This window comes from Microcaecilia unicolor, chromosome 11, assembly GCF_901765095.1.
Source record: "Microcaecilia unicolor chromosome 11, aMicUni1.1, whole genome shotgun sequence".
Lineage (NCBI taxonomy): Eukaryota > Metazoa > Chordata > Amphibia > Gymnophiona > Siphonopidae > Microcaecilia > Microcaecilia unicolor.
Genome location: NC_044041.1, coordinates 111,536,184 through 111,556,154, shown reverse-complemented (window position 1 = coordinate 111,556,154; position 19,971 = coordinate 111,536,184). Strand labels below are relative to the sequence as shown.

At 44.5% G+C, this 19,971-nt stretch overlaps 1 protein-coding gene across 1 annotated transcript in view; it reads left to right on the top strand.

The window, feature by feature from the left end:
* Positions 1-19,971, top strand: part of NXF1 (nuclear RNA export factor 1) — a 220,298-nt gene that overhangs the window by 90,502 nt on the left and 109,825 nt on the right. The window contains exons 4-7 of the mRNA XM_030217477.1: positions 16,379-16,462; positions 16,946-17,050; positions 17,560-17,640; positions 18,506-18,575. Coding sequence (XP_030073337.1) covers positions 16,379-16,462; positions 16,946-17,050; positions 17,560-17,640; positions 18,506-18,575 — 340 coding nt within the window. The remainder of the gene's footprint in view (positions 1-16,378; positions 16,463-16,945; positions 17,051-17,559; positions 17,641-18,505; positions 18,576-19,971) is intronic.

Genomic DNA, 19,971 nt, shown 5'->3' with positions numbered 1-19,971 from the left:
ATCCAAAGTTCTGGATGCCCTGATAGTCTTGGCCTCAGAGACAGCTACTGTTCATGTTCACTTCCGATGCGTGGTGATATAATTCAGAAAATAGCATCTCATCCAGGCCATGTGATTCCAGTAGTTCCAGATTGGTTCAGAAGACCTTGGTTGTAGACCTAGTTCAGCTCAAGATCCATCAACCATTCTGCCTTCCCCAGGAGAAGGGCCACCTTCGTCAGGAGTTGGTAATCATGAAATTCTGGCTCCTTTTTGTCTTACAGCTTGGCTTTTGAGCGGTCACACTTGAGATACCATGGTTGCTCGGAAGATGTGATAGCCACTGTGCTTCAGGGGAGGAAATGTTACATGTCTATGGTGTATACGGGAGTCTGGTGTGCCCTTTGCTGCATCAGTTGCTGGTGATTTTAGCATTTCTTCAAGATGATCTTTAAAAAGGCTTAGCTGTAGACTCCTTGAAAGTTCAGGTGGGAGTCTTTAAAAAGACTATCAATCGTAGAGGAAGTGACGTCACCGAGCACGATGGCTGCCTAGGCAGAGAGCTCTGGCCAGCCTTTGAGCAAAAACAAGCATCACCGCAGCTGTTACACTCAGAAAATATCAGAGCAAACATAGAAATGTATTAGAAATGCTCCCCAACCACAATCAGATGAGTTCCCAGGCATCTAAGCCGGATTTATCCGGGTTTGCATACGCGGGGCCTGCCACATCAACCCACGCGGAGGATGGGGAAACGCGAGTGCCAGATCCTAAGGCGCAACAAGCCACCCAGAGTTCGCCGCTGTTATTTCTTTCTGGTGGATCTATAGAGCAGGACTTGGAGCCCTTACAAGAGATAAAGCAATGGCTGCAGGAGATAAAGACGGACCTAAAAGCAGCGCACAATGACCTGGCCATCCTAGGGATGGATGAGAGGTGAGACCGGGCGCTGGGACACCGAGTGGAGGAGGCAGAGGAGTGACTTGAAGAGCATGCGTAGTCGCTCACCATGTTAGCACAACAGAGCAAGGAGGCATAGGCTGAGGCACGTCAAATATGGGATAAAATCGAAGACTTGGAGAACCGAAGCCGGCGCTGTAATATACTCTTTCAGGGCCTGCCCGACTCGCCATTATACTCTGATTGCGAGGCTGTGATACAAAAAATGGCAAGTGCATTGTTGGCAGAGGCGCAGATAACATTAGACCCCGCAGAAATCTGCAAAGAGCGAGCACACCGGTCCCTGGGGGCCCCAAGATCCAATAAACCTCATGACCTGATAGCCTGTTTTTCAGACTTCAAGATAAAGGAAAAAATCATGCAAGCCTCCCGTAAGATAGCAGACTTCAAATGGGACAGTTATCAAATTGAAATATTCCAAGATCTAATGGCGTCTACATTGAAACGGTGGGCAGAACTCAAACACTTCACTCAGTTTCTGCGCTGTCAGGGAATTCGATATCAATGGGGTTACCCATTTGCCTTGAGATTCTATAAAGAAGACAAGTTACACCAGATCCAAACGATCGAAGAGGCGGCAGGAATATTCCCAGAAGCAGCTGCTGGTAAAGAGAATGGCACAAACCATTCCTAAAACCCAACAAAAGAGTCTTGCCCGCGTTGGCAGAGGGTCACAGCGGGAAAGGGCCGCTTACAGCGCCAGCAGTCAGACTTGGCTCTAAAATCTGCAAGCCTTAAGGCGAAGGCATGAAAATATCTGTGATCATATTGGATATGATTTAATTGGACTGAGATCTACTAGAGGCATAGGCCTGACGACGTTTGGAAGTCGCACTAATATCAGTCCTGGTGAGTCATGGACTGGGAATTCTAATTGCCGCAGGTGGATTAAAAGTCTGAAGCTTTGATTGACAGAAAGGTGGGAGTCACTTCCTTCTAAGGCGCCCTCATGTTTGGGAAGGAGAGGTGCCAGATTAATGAAGGAGGGAAGGGAGGGGGGTTGGGTGTGGGACGGGTTGCGGGAGGGGGGTTATATTGCTTTACTGGAATGGTGGCACCTCCTCAGATGTTTAACGTAATGTTACAAGTTTTAACAATGTGCACTAACTTGGTTAATGTAAAAGATATGTCGAATGATACCTTTCTTACACTTAATGTTAAGGGATTAAATTCACCAGTAAAGCGTCAACTTCTCTTTTAAGAGATCCGATGCCTACATGCAGATGTGACTTTTGCACAAGAAACGCACTTACTCCCAACTCATGAGCACCTGTGTGGGCATAGTAGATACTACCACCTTTATTTTGCCTCTAGTCACATGGAAAGCAAAAAAAAGGGGGTGCTGATAACTCTCTCCAGAAAATACCCTTGGCAGGTGAAACATATAGTCCGCGATAAGAGGGGGCACTATATTCTTGTGGTCTTACAGGTGGGAATAGAGGTATTGTCCCTTCTAAATATCTATGCCCCCAATGAGCGTCAGGGGGCCTTCTTTGAGGAACTGTCAGGGCTTCTTTCCAAACACATGGAGGGCACTTTGTTGATGGGAGGGGATTTCAGTCTTACCCTTCAGCTGCAGCTGGATATCTCCACAGGGGGTATAGCATATTCCCGACAGGACCGCTTTAAGCTTCATAGTTTTATGGGGAGATGGCACCTGCTAGACATTTGGCGCTGTCTGCACCCCCACACTCATGATTACACATACTACTCCGCAGTTCATCACTCTCACTCTTGTATTGACATGTGGTTGGGGCCCCCTAACCTACTGCTAAGCACGAAGGATATACAGATCCACCCTAAAACATGGTTTCCTTAGCGTCCCTCCGGACCGGACCAGGATTGGACTCTTGGGTTGTGCTCGCCTACCAGCAGGTGGAGACTGAGAAAAACTTGTGACTCTGGAGAGCCAATAAGAGCCCTGGTCATGTGACCCTAGCCCCAGTTTTTCTCAGTCTCCCAGCAGGTAGGAAGCGAGCCCATTAGTCTCTCTCTTTATCTTTCTCTTTAGAGGTTAATAATAAGAACAACAATGCTACCTCTTCTTCTGTGCCTAGGAATTCTCTGTTAGACGCTGGTCAGGTAGGGATTTCTTTTCCTTTCTTCTTTACAGCCTCTGGGGGTGTTAAACTCGGGGTGCCCCCGGGTCCCTCCCCCCTTCCTCCCCATCTCCCATACGTAGCTGGGAAGGGCTACCCTTTGTTTAGAAAGGTGTATGCCTCTGGGAGAGGCAGCCACTCTAGAAAATCCTACATTTTAACCAGCAAGCTCAGTTGTTTAAAAAAAAAAACAGACTGCTATTTATTTCTCTTCAGCACTGTTCTTTTCTAGCTTGGCTGTATTGTTTGCCCATTTTTAATAGGCAGCCATTTGTTACTCTAAAGGAATTAAAAGAAAACAAAATTAAGACAAGAAGCTTTTAAAATATGTGTGAATATATATATATATTATATAGGATAGATAGATAGATAGAGATATATTATATATTAATACTAGCGAATTATTTAGCGTCTGTGTCTTTAAGGGGCGATTTTTCTCTTCACATTATTTTCCTACGGTTTTCTTATGTATAAAAAATAAAAAAGGCGCGAATCGCTTAGGGTGCGGGCACGCTCTCCTCCGATCTGTCGACAAAGCTCATGTTGAGACGTGTTGTTTATCAGCGTCGGAGGAGAGGCTAAAGTTTTTGCTAGGTAACGGGGGGTTACCTGTTCCTCTTCCTCTACCTGCGTCACCGATTTCCTGCTTCGTCGCTGTCGTCTCTGCCTTAGTGTCTTCCATGTTTTTCTTCTTCGATCCTCGTTCTTTTTTACTTTTGGCGCGATAGGACGCCATTTTTGAATGCAGCGGCAGTTTCATTTCCACGGAAGCGTTGCTTTTATTATGCTTTAGTTTTGAGACTGTAGAAGAACGGAGATATTGTTTCTGGGATAGTCTGGAGATTTTCAGCAGAGGGGGTGTTTCCCTCGGGGTCTTTTTCTTCTAAAGACTTTCAGCTTCAGTTTCTATTGTTCTCTGTATGTAAGGTATTCGGTGCTGCGTGTGTCTGGTTTCCGCTATTCATATGTTAAAAATAATATTTTGATTGTCCCTTATGCTTTTATTCTTAGGTGGCCCCTATAGGGGATGACTGTATGTTTTGGTTTACTACTATTTACGCAGCGCTGTACAAATGAACATGAGAGACAGTCCCTGCTCGACAGAGCTTGCAATCTAAATTGGACAGACGAAACAGACTGCATTTGGACAGTCTGTTTGCTTTTTGGCGGTGCGTAGCTAGTGCACGGGGAGGATTTCCCTCTTAGTATGTTTGCTTTTTCTCATCTCAGGTATCCTAAATTTTTCCTTAGGCATGGTGGCAGTCAGGCATTCATTTAGCTGCACTTTCTATAAAAAAAAAAAAACAGCTGCAGTGTGGTGCAATTGTTTTTTCAGAGCTATTTCTGTAAGATGTGTCTGTGTGTGTGTGTGTGTGTGTATATATATATATATATATATATATATATATATATATATATATATATATATATATATATATATATATATATATATATATATATATAATGTATAGTAGTACTGCCACACTGGAAAAGGGCCTAGAGTCCATCGAGTCCAGCCTCCTAGCTACGAAAGCGGTCAATCCAGCCCAAGGGTGTCTGGTAAGCTTCCTAAACGTTCAAACATTCTATAGAAAACAAATCATTTTAAGAATCCAAGATGGCTGCCGTACCTATGAACATCGAGGAGCTGCTTTCTTAGTAAAGAAAATAATGCCGAAAAGACGGGGGAAAACAGCAGCTCGAGCTTCGCTGCCGCTTCCCCCCTTACCTCTTGGCCCGATGGACCAATATCTCAGACCCTCGGGACAGAATATCCGGATCAGGAGCGGTCCCGAGAGTATCGCCGGCGTTTTGGAGGAATCGGCGAACTCCGGGCCAAATGTCTCGCTGAGCCCCGACCAGAGGACTCCGCCCCCACAACCGCGGTTTACCAGCTCTCCCTCAGGAGGATCAACGGGGCCTCCGCCTTTGAGCGGAAGGGTAACCCCAATGAAGGAAGCTCTTGAACAGCGCGAGGAAGAGCCAGAGGGTCAGTTTACAACTCCCGAGATGACCATTGCAGGGACCCAGGCTGTGGGACGAGGAGGAGAAGAACTAATGGATTCTCAGGATCTACTTCTGCTATTTTCCCTTAAAATTCCGGAGAAACCTTCTGAGGTAACGTTGGATGCCTTATGGGATTTGATGGCACAGGCCGTTATGACCTTTGCTGGTCAATCTAAAGTTTTATCTGAGAAAGTGGTTTTATTAGAACAGAAGATAGTCAAAAATGAATCTGATATTAAAGGTTTAAAAGATAATGAAGAAAAGATGAATAAAAAGTTTCTAGAGGTTGAGAAAGTACAACAAACTATGGTGAAAGATGTTGTAAATCTGAGAAGGAAGATGGAACTGTATGACAATTTTATGAGGTATAATAATATCAGATTTATACATTTCCCCATGGTTAAAATGGTGAAACCTGTAGATATGCTTAAAAGATACCTATTGGAAGTGTTACAAATTCCTCAAGAAACTTTACCACCTTTCAATCAAGCATATTATGTGCCACAAAAAGATCTTCAGCAAGAACAAAATGCCCCATTGGATGTTTCTACATTATTAGAGACTTCTGAAACTGACCAAGCCAGGCCAGCGACCTTGATTGCTACCTTAGCACTATCATCAGATAAAGCTTGGCTATTTAGAATGTTCTTTAGAAATAAAGACAAATTATTTCTTGGACTTAAAGTTAATTTGTTCCCAGATGTTTCAAAGGAAACTCAAAAGAGAAGAAAACAATTTCTTTTGTTAAAATCAGCAGTTCTTCAATTGGGAGCCGTATTTTATTTGCTGTTCCCATGTAAATGTGTGATTCGATATAATTTGATGAAGTATGTATTCACAGAACCCTTACAATTAACATCTTTCTTAGCCTCTAAGAATACAATAGGAGTGAAATAAGAAGTTTTTGGTTTTTTTTCTGTTAGTTCTAGGTATTATTTGATGTTGTTAAACTATTTTCTTCTAGTTACCTCCATGTATTGTATCTTGGATTCTCTTTTTGGTGGACTTGAGTAATATATTTCATATTATTATTATTTTTTTTATGTTCTTGTATGTATAGATATCCTGAAATATTTACTTTCCTGTTCAAGGTTATATATCTTGATATATTTAGTAAAATGAATAAATAAATAAATAAATAATAAAAAAAAGAAAACAAATCATTTATACATTTTGTTCAATTCAGTTTCCCGCGAATTGGCGTCAAGCGCTCTGGGATATTTATTTATTTGTTGCAGTTGTATCCCATGTTCCATTACATCATGCATGATGAAAATATATAGGAGATTATACATTTAGTATTGCATAAGGACCTTGGGAGTCATTAAGTGGCAAAGAAAATATACTTTTAGTGTGGCATAGGATCTTGGATGTTTCTTCTGATATCATATGAGTTTCAAGGGTATATTGTGTAACTGCAGCGGCTGGCAGTTTATCTGGACCTTCAGTCAAGTCTGCAATAAATATAGCATTGACAGATTGTACACATTCTGGTTTTTTGTCCAGTATGCCCTTTCATAGCATCTACTATCTTTTTCTCTTGCTTACAGACCTTATGTTCTTGTCTCAAGCTTTCTTGGAGTCAGATACAGTCTCATACTTTCTTACAGTCAGATATAGTCTTGTATTCTCCGCCTTCACCAGAAAGGCTATGGCACAAATTCACCACCTTTATTCCGTTTATAATATTTTTCCTTTCTTTTTTTCTTTTCGTGCTCTGCTCTCTCACTCCAGAGCTTCTTTTCATTTGGAAGGGGATTTTGTTTTCACTTCCTGGGCATTTTGCCATCACTACGTTGGCCCAATACAGGTTGTAATTACCACATTCATCTCTATTAGGTGTGGGTCCGTATATCTCACTATGGCAGGAGAAAAGACCATGATGCGAGGATGATGACAAGGTCCACATTACCAGTTTTATTGCCCTGCTCTTTCGCAGCAGTGCTCATGAAACAAGGGCTCCTCGTTTCATCCTTTCTTGGACGACCGGTTCATGACAGAACGTCTTATTGGCAGAGTTGTCATGTCACGCACAGGGGGGAGCATTTTTCTGCTGACTCTAGGTTGGGTGGTGAATGTTGCCAGGTTTATCATTTCTTCTCGCCTTTGATTTCTCATGTGATCTCATTAGATTTCATTACATATCTCTACTTTTCTCTCTTTGTTTAGTTAAGCTGGAGCAGAGTATTCTGTCTTCTCTACATGCATCCCGCTTTCTGTTTCTAGCGCCCAAGAAGGAATTTTTCTTCATTATATTTCGAGTCTCAGTAGTCTCCTTTGGCAACTTTTCACTTCTTCAATGTCATGGACATGGGAATATTTGTCTAACTCTGGGAGAGTGTTTTTCTATTTGTCTAACTCTGGGAGAGTGTTTTTTCTTTCCCTACTGGATAGCGAGGTGGTGAGAGTCTGACAGACAATGCCTTAACAGTAGCTTAGGTCATTTGTCAAAGTACAATGAAGAATCTACTCTTCATATGGCATGTGGTTGGATTTAAAAAAAACAACGCATTGTGTGTATTTTTTCTCTTGGATTTCACTCTACTTTCAGGGGAAGAGACTCGCATCTTCTGGGCTTTGTCAGCGGGGATAGTACCTTAATGGGATGTCCCTCTTCTACAATTTTTTGTTGTCGCTTTGACCTCACTTATGCTTCGCTTAATCTCTTGCTGCAAAGACAACGGCAGGAGTACATATTTTCTCTTGGGTTATGACTTTCTTTACATCTCTCTGATATTCTCACACCTCTCATATATTCTCTCCTATCTGGTTATTTTTCTCGGATGGAATCCCTCAGTTGCCTATGTAGTCTTTAGAGTGCAGCACTCTGGTCTGCTGGTTGAGATTGAGCATCCTCTCTGTAGGTATGTCTCGAGAATATAGACAGTGGACAATTTTTCTACATAGGTACATGTGTATTACCACACTCTGAAAAGGTCAAATGTCCCATCGAGCCCAAAGGGCACCTGCCTAGATTCCTAAATGGACAATCTTTCTATACATGTTATTCCTAGAACTGTGTAGTGGTTTATGGAATTCAATATGATAAGAGGTATTAATGAGGGTATTAACAAGTGTCTACATTTCATTTCATTTATTCACGTTTCCTCTAATTGGTGTTTGCGGCAAGAATTTCAGGTGATCTGCTTGCAGAGGCATCAGCTACAGAAGATTGTTTTATCTCATTTCAATTGCGCTCTGAGATGTTTTCTCCATATTCTGTAACTGCAGCGGCTGGCACTTGCACCTTTAGTCAGCTTGGCGGCAGGGATTTAGATGCTTTCTTCTCCTGCATAGCATTTTCGGCTATGATAATGTATTTAATTGTACTCTTGTTTTCACCTTTTTAGTTTCAGGTGATCAGGTACTTTCTCTCTGTCAGTTTTTTCTTTCTTCCAATCTGCTGTTAGATCGGCCAGGATATCTGTAGGAGTGGTAGTTCAGTATTCCTGTTGCCATTTTTCTCAGCTGAGGTGGATTCTTAGCAGATTTTTTTGTTTCGAGGCGGCTCTGCCTTTAGCTTTGCAATCTTTCTTTCAGCAGTTTTTCTCTTTCTAGAGTCTCCCTGTCCTTCGCGCAGCACAGCTACTGCGGTAGGTAGGGGACAATAGTCATCGTCGCTTGGACTTGTAGGCTTTTTTGTTTTGTAGTCATCCTATTTGGTTTGTTGGCGGCTCTTGGATCTTCAAGCTTTTGGCTTTGTATTCATCCTAGTCTGTTTTCAGGTACTCTTCCGCGTTCTCAATGTCAGTCCCTCCCGTAAGATTACTGCTTTGGTACTTCCCAAGAGTCCAATCCTGGTCCGGTCCGGAGGGACGCTAAGGAAGGAGAAATTAGACCTTACCTGCTAATTTGCTTTCCTTTAGTCCCTCCGGACCGGACCAGGCCCCTCCCATGTTTTGTCATATTTTCAGCAGAATAGTAAAATAAATAAATAGATAATTAAAAAAAAAAAAAACAATAACCAGCTTGTATATTTAGCATTTTCAGTGACCCATGCCACATCTCTAGTTGGAGTTGCGGGTGGGGTCCGTTGCTGCTATATATGTGTACGTATGTATGTGTGTATCTATACAACTTTAAGGGGACCTTACCGCTTCTCTGGTGGGAGTTGCTGGTGACCTATACTTCAAGTGAGCCATACCACTTCTCTGGTGAGAGTTGCTGGTGAGCTATTATACAAGTGAGCCATACCACTTCTCTGGTGAGAGTTGCTGGTGACCTATACTTCAAGTGAGCCAAGTGAGTCATACCTCTTCTCTGGTGGGAGCTGCGGGTGAAGTATGATACAAGTGGCCTATACCACTTCTCTGGGGACAGTTGCTGGTGACCTATACTACAAGTGGGCTATACCTCTTCTCTAGTGCTGGTGAGCTAGAATATGAGTGAGCCATACCACTTCTCTGGTGAGAGTTGCTGGTGAGCTATAATACAAGTGAGCCATACCACTTCTCTGGTGAGAGTTGCTGGTGAGCTATAATACAAGTGAGCCATACCACTTCTCTGGTGAGAGTTGCTGGTGAGCTATAATACAAGTGAGCCATACCACTTCTCTGGTGAGAGTTGCTGGTGAGCTCTAGTACTCGGCTTTGTCGAGGAATTTGTGGCTGCTAGGATTCCATACGGCACAGAAGGTTTCTCTCTTTTTTTTTTTTCTGCTTGGTTAGTCAAATACTGAGGCTAGGGTCACATGACCAGGGCTCTTATTGGCTCTCCAGAGTCACAAGTTTTTCTCAGTCTCCACCTGCTGGTAGGCGAGCACAACCCAAGAGTCCAATCCTGGTCCGGTCCGGAGGGACTAAAGGAAAGCAAATTAGCAGGTAAGGTCTAATTTCTCCTTGACCACGCGAGATGGAGCTCAATGTGTTATCCCCCCGCGACACCAGTGTCGGTTTGATGATGGTCTCCTGGCTGATCCCCTGGTTATCTCATGCTTAGAGAAAGAGCTTAAAGATTATGTGGAACTCAATGATAATGGAGAGGTTAATTCTGTGATACTATGGGAAGGCCTAAAAGCAGTAATATGTGGAAGGGTTATAGCATTGCGGACTCATATAAGGCAACAGGCGAAGTCCCGATTCCCAAGAACTACATACAGAGCTGTCCATTTTGACCACTCAAGGCCAACGGGGCCCATCTGCCCCCCAGGTCGAGGAGCGCATCCATACTGTCCAGTTGGAGCTCCGTGAGCTCCAGCTGGCAGAGATAGCAGAACACCTACAGAGAGTTAGGCAAACACATTATGAATTTGGGAATAAACCAACCCGACTCTTGGCACATAAACTAAAAAAAACAATTCACCAGCAGATTTATTTATACGATACTAGATGATACAGGGAAGAGATGCACTCAATTAGAAGACATTCAGTTATCCTTCTTAAATTTTTATAAAACGCTTTATCTCCCTGATATCTCACCCACAGTACTGGAGGTTCAGGAATATCTACAGGAGATACAACTCCCAAAAATATTGATCTCCCAGGGAGAGACATTGTCAGTGCCAGTAACTCTAGATGAAGTCTTGGAGGCCTTACAGGATATGCCCACTGGGAAAGCACCGGGGCCAGGTGGGTTCACCAATAAGTTTTATAAATGTTACCGCAAACCAGGGGCGTATCTGGACTTCAGCGGTGGGGGGGGGGGGGGGGGTCCAGAGCAAGGTGAGGGGGCATATTTTGGACCCCCTCCACCGCTGACACCCCCCCCCCACTGTCATCGCCGACACCCCCCCTGCCATCGCCGACACCCCCCCTGCCGCCAGCACCACCTCCAACAAGTTTAACCCCCCCCCCCCCCACTCTCGACCCGCCCGCCATCCGTCACCGTCTGTACCTTTGCTGGTGGGGGACCCCAACCCCCGCCAGCCTTAGTCTTCTTCCTGCGTTTGGTTTCTTCTGAGTCTGACGTCCTGCTGCACGTACAACGTGCAGGACGTCAGACTCACAGAAACAGAACGAAGCCGGGTTTCATTCTGTTTCTGTGAGTCTGACGTCCTGCACGCGGGTTGGCGGGGGGGGGGTTGAGCGGGTTGGCGGGGGGGGGGTTGAGAGGGGCATCAGCAGGGGGGTCCAGGGCTAAATTTACGGGGGCCCAGGCCCCCGTGGCCCCATAGCAGCTATGCCCCTGCCGCAAACTTCTTGCCCCCGCTGATGGTTCGTGCTTTCGGCGAGCTGGAGTGCCTGCCAGAGCTGCCATATTTTTAGCGCCTGGCATACATCACCATCTTGCTGAAACCGAGAAAAGATCCGCAGCAATGTGGCTCATATCGCCTGATCTCATTGTTGAGTTCGGATTATAAATTGTTTACAAAAGTCCTGGCTAAAAGGTTTCAGAGAGTGATGCCACATTTAGTTCATACCGATCAGGCGGGTTTCATTGTGGGACGCCAGGTGTTTGATAATACTCGGAGGGCACTCCATTTGATTCATGAGGCGAATGTCGCGAAACAGCCCACGCTCATTCCCTAGACGCCGAGAAAGCATTTGATAGGGTGCAATGGTCTTTCATGTTCTCTGTACAGGAACGTATGGGCTTCACAGGGTGATTTGTTTCCTGGCTCCGTCTACTCTATGCCTCACCTATGACCTCTTTGCAAACTAATGGCTCCTACTCTACCCCATTCTTTTTGGGGTGAGGAAAATGGCAGGGCTGTGCGCTCTCCCCTCTGTTATTTGCATTAACTATTGAGCCTTTGGCTCAGGCTATTCGAGCACACCCAAAAATACAGGGCCAGACAGTGGGTACAGAGACACACAAAGTTATGTTATTTGCTGATGATATTTTATTGACCCTGACGGAGCCGGTACGATCATTGCAAGCGGCAATGCGGACCATACAGAGCTACGGAAGAGTTTCAGGTTTCCAGATTAGTATGAACAAATCCGAGGCCTTGGGCCTTATGCCACTAACGGTACAAAACTCCATCCATAAATTCTACCCTTTTCGATGGTGAAATGCCATTGCGCTATTTGAGTATTAATCTTACATCATCGCTCCATACCCTCTATGAGACTAATCTTCCTCCAAAGGAAATATTTCAGGATTTAGATAAATGGGAAGACTTGGAACTCTCATGGTTGGGTAGAATATCCTATATAATAAAAACCACCTCCAACGTTCTGAAGCTGGTGGACCGAGGCTGAAGCTTCCTGCGCTGAAACGTTACGTACTTCTGGACCAACAACACCAGCATGAGGCCCCGCCCCTGCCGCCCTCGCCGCAACACCACGCCCCCCCCAGGTCGCCGCACCCAGGTTGCCCACAGGAAAGCGAAAGCAGCATTGCTCTTTGCTCTTTGTTAGTTCTGGTCCTGCCCTCATTGCAGAAACAGGAAATGAGGGCGGAACCAGAACTAACAGAGAAGGGGGGGGTGTGGCATTGCGGCGAGGGTGGCAGGGGCGGGGCCTCATGCTGGTGTTGTTGGTCCGGAAGTATGTAACGTGTCAGCGCTGAAAGCTTCAGACACGGTCCACCAGGGAGGCAGCTTCAAAACGTTGGAGGTGCATTTTATTCGATAGGACATGATGATGATTTTTAAGTGCGCCTGGAACTGGGAGGGAGGGACTACGACCCTATAACTCGGAGGGAGGGGAACCCTGGAACTCGGAGGGGAGGGAGAGAGGGAAGGAGACCCTGGAAATTGGAGAGAGGGAGGGAGACCCTGGAACTTGTGGGCGTGGGGGGTGACCCTGGAACTCGGAGGGAGGGGCATCCCAGCAACTCGGAGGGAGGGAGGGGGAGGCGACCCTGGCACTCGGAGGGAAGGAGATGACCCTGGCACTCGGAGGGAGGGAGGGAGGAGACGACCATGGAACTCAGAGGGAGGGAGGGGGACGACCTTGCAACTCGGAGGGAGGGAGGGGACCCTGGAACTCGGAGCGAGGGAGGGAGAGGGGACAACCCTGATACTCAGAGGGAGGGAGGGGGGAGGTTGTCCCTGGAACTAGGAAGGAGGGAAGGGGGGGACGACCCTGAAACTCGGCAGGAGGGAGGGGGGCCCATGGCGCACACTCTCACTCTCACACACACACTCTCTCTGTCACATATACACTCGCACCCAGTCTCACTCTCTCTGTCACACATTCACGCATTCACTCTCTCTCTCGCACACAGTCAGTCTCACACACACTGTCTCAAACATACACACTCCGAGGACAACCTTGCTAGCGCCCGTTTCATTTGTGTCAGAAACAGGCCTGATTTACTAGTCAGCTGTAAAAATGATGGTCTTGCCAAAGCTCTATATTTATTCTTAGCATTGCCATTACCAGTGCCCAAACACTTTTTTCGCCAGCTCAACCATAAAGTTTTTGCATACATTTGGAGGCATAAGCTGCCGCGGGTTCGAGCGGAGATCTTATATCAGCCAAAGAAATGGGGAGGTATGGGGGTCCCTAATTTTCTGTTGTATTTCCAAGCGGCGCATCTACTCATTGGCAGAGTGAGTCACTGGAGCCACCAAGTCTTGGGTCCAAATTGAGAGACACTGGCTAGGCACACATCAGTTGGGATCCCTATTGTGGTTGCCCCATCAACAGCTATTACATCATATTAAGACGGCCCCTCCTGCTATACGGTTTCCTCTACAAACCTGGTATGATATACGCCAAAGGCTCTTTCCCAACAGAACATACTTTAGACAGACAGCCATACGAGCCGCCCCAGGTTTTCCCGTCAGGACAGAGGAGGCAGTCTATAAAAGCTGGGAACGAAGGAGCTTGTCACAATTGGGACAGATTTGGGAGGAGGGGAAAATAATACCATTTTTAGATCTCCAGGAAGAGTATCCTGCTCCTTGTGATGTTGGGCAAGTCACTTAACCCTCCATTGCCTCAGGTACAAACTTAGATTGTGAGCCCTCCTGGGACAGAGAAATATCCAGAGTACCTGAATGTAACTCACCTTGAGCTACTACTGAAAAAGGTGTGAGTAAAATATAAATAAATAAATAAATAATAAATAAAATATATTTAACTATAGGCAGATATGAAACTATATACTCCGTAGAGCTAAAGATGAACTGACTTTAGATGACACGATGATGGAGACTTCACTCCAGGGTGGGAACGCCAAGGGTTGTACATCATGGTTATATGCAGTGCTCCTGGCCCGACATACCCATTTATTGAGGTACACACAGAGATGGGAGCAGGACATGGGAAATAAATATGATTTACAAAAATGGGATAAGGTCTTTGGTTATATGCTGAAAGCTTCTGTCTCTAGCTCATTGATAGAAAATGGATACAAAATATTGTATCGCTGGTATTTCACCCTGTACAGAATAGCAAAAATGTGTAAACAAGGAAGGGGTTATTGCTGGAGGGGCTGTTCTGAAGGGTGGCATGCTCCACATTTGGTGGACTTGCTCAAAGATAAAGACTTATTGGTCCGATGTGGTCTTCTTGCTGGCTCAAATTACAGGAGTGCGGTATCCGTTGACAGTGGAATCTTGTCTTCTGCACTTTCGCCCACTGGGGGTGCAGCCGGAGACACATCGTTTTTCATCAACCCTGCTAGTAGCGGAAAAATTGTATTGGCAGCGGCTTGGAGAAACCCACTGCCGCCCCCAGTGCTAAAAGTAATTTACAAAATGGATTATCTACATCAGCAGCGCTCCGAATGGGGCAAATCGTACAGTTCCATAAACAATGGAACAAATATGCCACCTGGAGATCCCGCTCTGGGATAGACCTTGATGCACCAAGTTTGATGATACCACCTAGTTGATATTCACAAGACATTGGGTGATTTTCTAACTACAGAGGACTAACCATTCAGTGGAGTAATGTTTTGGGAATGTGGGAGGAGGAGGGAGATGATGGGATATTATGTTACCAATATCATTGCAATTTGTATCATTTTGATTGCTAGCTGTTCTTGCTTATTGATGCGGTTTAAAAATTTTCAATAAAATATAAAAAAAAAAAAGTTCAGATGGCAGCTTTATCTTGCTTTCAAAGTCATATGGTGAGGTCTTCTATAGCAGCTGATCCAGAAATAGTTCATTTTCTCTGGGGAGTTATGAGTTTGTTCTCCAATTTGTGCCTCTTTTCCAGAATGGAGTCTAAATTTAGTACTAAAGGTGCTGGGGACTCCCTCTTTCAAGCCTCTTAAGAGAGCAACCTTAAAGGATCTTTCTCTCAAAACGTTGGTCCTTGTCATTGTTGGTCCTTTACCTTGTAGGAATCCTTTCCTCCACTTTGAAAGTGGTTTCTTCATTTTATTTAAATTAGACACTCATTCTTCCCTCCGTCTGCAGAGAAGAATTTGGAGAATTCAAATCTTTACATTTACTAGCTGTTGGAAGAGTGCTTTTAAGATACTTAGAAGTGACGAATGAATTTTGAAAGTCGGATACGCTGTTCCTTTTTTTTTTTTTTTGGAGGATCAAGGAGGGATGAAGCGGCTTCTAAAGCTACTATTGCACATTGGGTAAAAGAAGCAATTTCATCTACCTATATCTTAGTGGGGAAACAGACCCCTATAGCTTTGAGAGTGCACTCTACCAACGGTGTAGTGACCTTATGGGTGGAATTGAGTGGTATCTCCAGTAGACATCTGCAAGGCGGTGACATGGTCCTTTCATACTTTTTGCAATGCATTATCAATTTTGTTGTAGGAGCTAAAGCAAAAATGGTTTTTGGAGCTGAAGTGATTTGGATAGAGATTTCAAGTCCCAACCCATCCTGAGGCAGCTTTGCTACATCCCACAGGTTCAGGATTGGTTTGCTCTGGATGCTAAAGAAGAAGAAATTAGGTCTTACCTGCTAATTTTTGTTTCCTTTAATCCAACCAGACCAGTTCAGAGACCTTCCCTAAGATATATTGATATATCATGGTTGTTCTATTAGTTTGTTTGTTGTTATTGTTTTTTTTTTTTTTTTTTTGCTGTTTCTAAGGTACACATTTATTCTCAGTTTTAGTGATTGATATCTCTGTATTTTTAGCAGTTTTAATTTTTCAAATTGTTGAAATAAAATAAATTATTTCAACTCAAGCAAAAGGAAAAACATAGATTCTGCTGCTTTGTCATTTGAAATACTGAAGAGCTACAGCTGCTTGGTGCCCTTATATAGCTTTTGTTTTCTGTCTCCATCTGCTGCTCCATGGATATAATGTACAGGTTCTGGACTGGTCTGATTTGAATTAAAGGAAATAAAATTAGAATGTAAGACCTAATTTCTCCATTTGACTGACTTAGGTTAAGACTGATTTGAGAGATGTGTTGGAGGCATGTGAAGAGGAAGACAGTTTCATCATCTTTATATAAAAATGATGCTTTGTTTTCAGTTCTTGTTGTAGTTACCATGTTTATTTCATTTGTCTCTTAGATTCCCCATGGAAAAAAATATGACAAGACTTGGTTACTGGATTCCATACAGAGCGTATGCACTGTCCCCTTCACACCTGTAGAGGTGAGCCAGGCTGCAGTCTGAAAAGCCAACAGCTGACTTGCATATATACAAATTCTGAGCATGGATATAGATAGACAAGACACATGTGTACGCATTTCTGCCATATTGGGACTGGCTTTTCTTACTTTGTATGTGTGTTTGCTGAGAAGATGAAGGACTGAAGATACTTCTTTTGAAATTGTTAGGAATAGGTGGGACATGAAGCACTTCAAGGACATAAGTGTTCAGTGTACTGGACCAGAATAAGGTATTATGAGCCCAAAACAAACTGCACAAAATGTGATGGCTCCATTCTACTCCACTCTCCATACTGCCCTTAAAATATAGCACCTTGGACAGTGTTCCAGTTGCCCTACTCTAATTGCAGCCCTGTTGAACATCACTGATGCTTCAGCAGCATCACACTTTTTAGGTCTTTGTTTCAGTAAGTGTTGGATGGCTAATGTGATTGACCTGTTAATTCCTCATGCTTCTCTCCCTCAGTTTCACCATGAGCAGAACCGAGCAATGTTCTACGTGAAGGAGGCCAGCGTAGCTGCAGCCCTGCAACAAGTGTCACGCAAGATCACAGACAAAGACGGCTACAAGGTACAGGAGCTCTTAGAGTCCAGCCCTAGCCAGTATGCTCCTGACATTTTCCTAGGTGTGCATTGGCTGTGTACATTCTTATGACTTCTGTCCCTCTGCATGGCCTGGGTCTCTATCCCGAGAGGCTTTGTGGTTGGCATCTTCTTCTCTCAAGGACAATTATCAGAAGTAATTTTCTGGCTAAGTATCAATTTACCAGGGTAAATTGGCCCATTGAAAACTGCGATGCCCTTATCTGACAAAATGTACACAGACGGATTGTCAACAAGTGTACCTTGGCTAGGTAAAAGGTAAGCAGAACCAGGGTCTTGCTTTGATTAGGGGAAGAAAATAACACATTTTGAAATCTGCTGTCCCGTTAAACATTGATGTGGGCTTTGCATCTGAGTGGGCATCTTTTCACAATCAGCCCATGTTCCTTGGAATTTCAGTGAAAAACTGCACTTTCTCTGTAAGCTAGGCTCCCATTCTAGGTCTCTAACATGGCCATTCTTTTCTTTGCCTTCAAGTTGAACGTAATATCAGTCCCTTCAGACCTTCCCAAGAGTATTCAAAAAGAACTGAAACCAGAGGAGACTGTGATTCTGAAGGTAAGGGGGTTTTGAGAAGGGGTTCTCTCATTGTCGGGACAAAAACATGGGAGGCTCATAAAAGTCAATCCTATAACAGCACGCTACAGTTAAGTGCCTGGAGGGCAGGCGGTAGGAGCCTGTTCTGTACAGGAAAGTAGGCACTTGCTTTCCTTTATATAATCCTAGAGTAGTGGAGTATGCATGTGCATAGGTGCTTAGGCACAAGCACATAAATTTGAGACCCACGCGTGCTTCATCTGTGTAACCCCCTCCCCTCCTGGAAATACACACTATGTAAGTTAACTATTTGAGGATAATTTTCCTCTGTCTTATAATCCACTCCCCCACCCCTTCCCTGCCATAATTAGTTTGGTCATTGCAGTGATGGTCCTGAGCCAGGGACAATTGCACCAGGGCTGCTTTCAGAATTCTGCAATTGTAGACCCTGAATCTGATCACTAAGTGATGACACTATATAATTTGAAAACATTTTTTTATTAAAGGTTTATCTTATGACATCCTGTAAGAAAACCGCAGTACAAACAATTATTGAACACACATATGAAAAGCATCTTTCTAAACCTAACTCCCCGAGTTCCCTTCCCACAACTCTCCCAAAACCTTCCCGCTTCCTTAGCTTGTTCAGAAGTGATGAGACTCTGTAATAAGCACAGCTCTCTCTCCTCTTCATCTCTTCTACCCTCAGTCCTGGCTAACCCAGTGAACAGAAGACACAACTCGGGAATTAAATCTGGTTCCTTCCATTTGGAAGTGCATAACATTGCCACTGAATTCTGGGCTATCTCTTTGGAATGGATTCCACAGGGCTCTATGTTCAAAGAAACGCTTGCAGTCTATGTAATTCTGTTTTCTCATGTTTTAGATTTGCATGAGTAAGCGTTATGACGGTGCACAGCAGGCAATAGATCTGAAGAATATTCGCAATGATCCAGGTAGGGTCCTTTTCCTTGTGACTAGTTTCATAGGGTGAATGCTCGGTCGTGATTGGCTGGATGATGAGTGGTTAGTGGACGGACGGACGGATGGGTAAGATAGTGGATCTACTAATAAGGTGACCCGTCAAAATCACAGCAAAAGAGCCCTGACAAAATAGCTGAAAGACAAACCAGCCCCCTGCAGAATGGCTCACAACAAAAGAGCGCTGACAGAATGGCCATGGGAAAAAAAGCCCAATACAACAGGTCTCCCTGTTTTCCATTTATTATTTTATGTTTAAATGATTTTTATTGAGTTTTTCAGAAAACATATACATTCAACGTTGTGCAACATACTCACAGCATTGTAAGTCTCTGCAACTAACAACTAATCTTCCAACCCTTTAACCTTCCTTACCTCCCATCCCCTTCCCCCCTCCCCCTTCCCTGGTTAATCTACTACCCACCCTCTCCCTTTCCCCCCCCCCCCCCCCCTTTGGAGGTAACTCAGTCTCTTAACCTGTTAATCAAGTCCGTGCTTTACTTTTCACATATTCAATAAATGGCCTCGTGCTCTAGGAGTCAATGTGTCCAAAAAGGGACCCCATCTGCGATAGAATCGTTTCTCTCTGGCGGGGGGTTGTTGTTTTGCTTCCAGCCTTTCAAATCTCATAAGCTGTATCATCTCCCCTCTCCAAGACTGAAGCAAGGGAGCTCTTATGGACAACCATGATTTTAAAATGTTTAACTTGGCCACAATTATGGCTCGAAGCGAGAATTCTCGCATGCCCTGTGGGATTGGTTCAAGTATTTGCAGTTTTCCAAACAGCATCTCCGGATTGGGTTGCCAGCCAGCATGCCAAGTATGTGAGATCCATTTCAAAAGTCTGTCCCAGAAGGTACGTATTTGCGGGCAGACCCAAAACATGTATCCAAGAGTGGCTCCTGCAGCCCCGCATTTTGGGCATGCCCCATCTGGGGATAAGCCCATATGAAAGGCCCGCCTTGGCGGTATATGTGCTCTGAGCGCTACCTTGTACTGCATCTCCCAATGTTTTGAGGATTGGGTTATTTGCCTCAATCCCAAAATGTGTTCCTTTAATGTTGCAGCTTTTATAGTTACACCCAGCTCCGCACTCCATGCCTCTGCCAGCTTTCCGGTGTCAAGTTCTGTATTTGCATCTTTAAGGTGTCTATGATGGAACTTCAATGGTACCTTCTGCTGGGATCTGATGGTGTATGCCTCCGCCAACTCCTCCCGGACATCCTCAGTCAGATCGTCCCAGGGTAATCCGGTGATGTAGTGTTTCAATTGATAATAGTAAAAAATGTCCAGTGGTGGTAACTGATAACTTTTTTGTAACTCCCCAAAGGGTTGAATCTTTCCTTCCGCTGTCAATACCTGTGCTAGAAA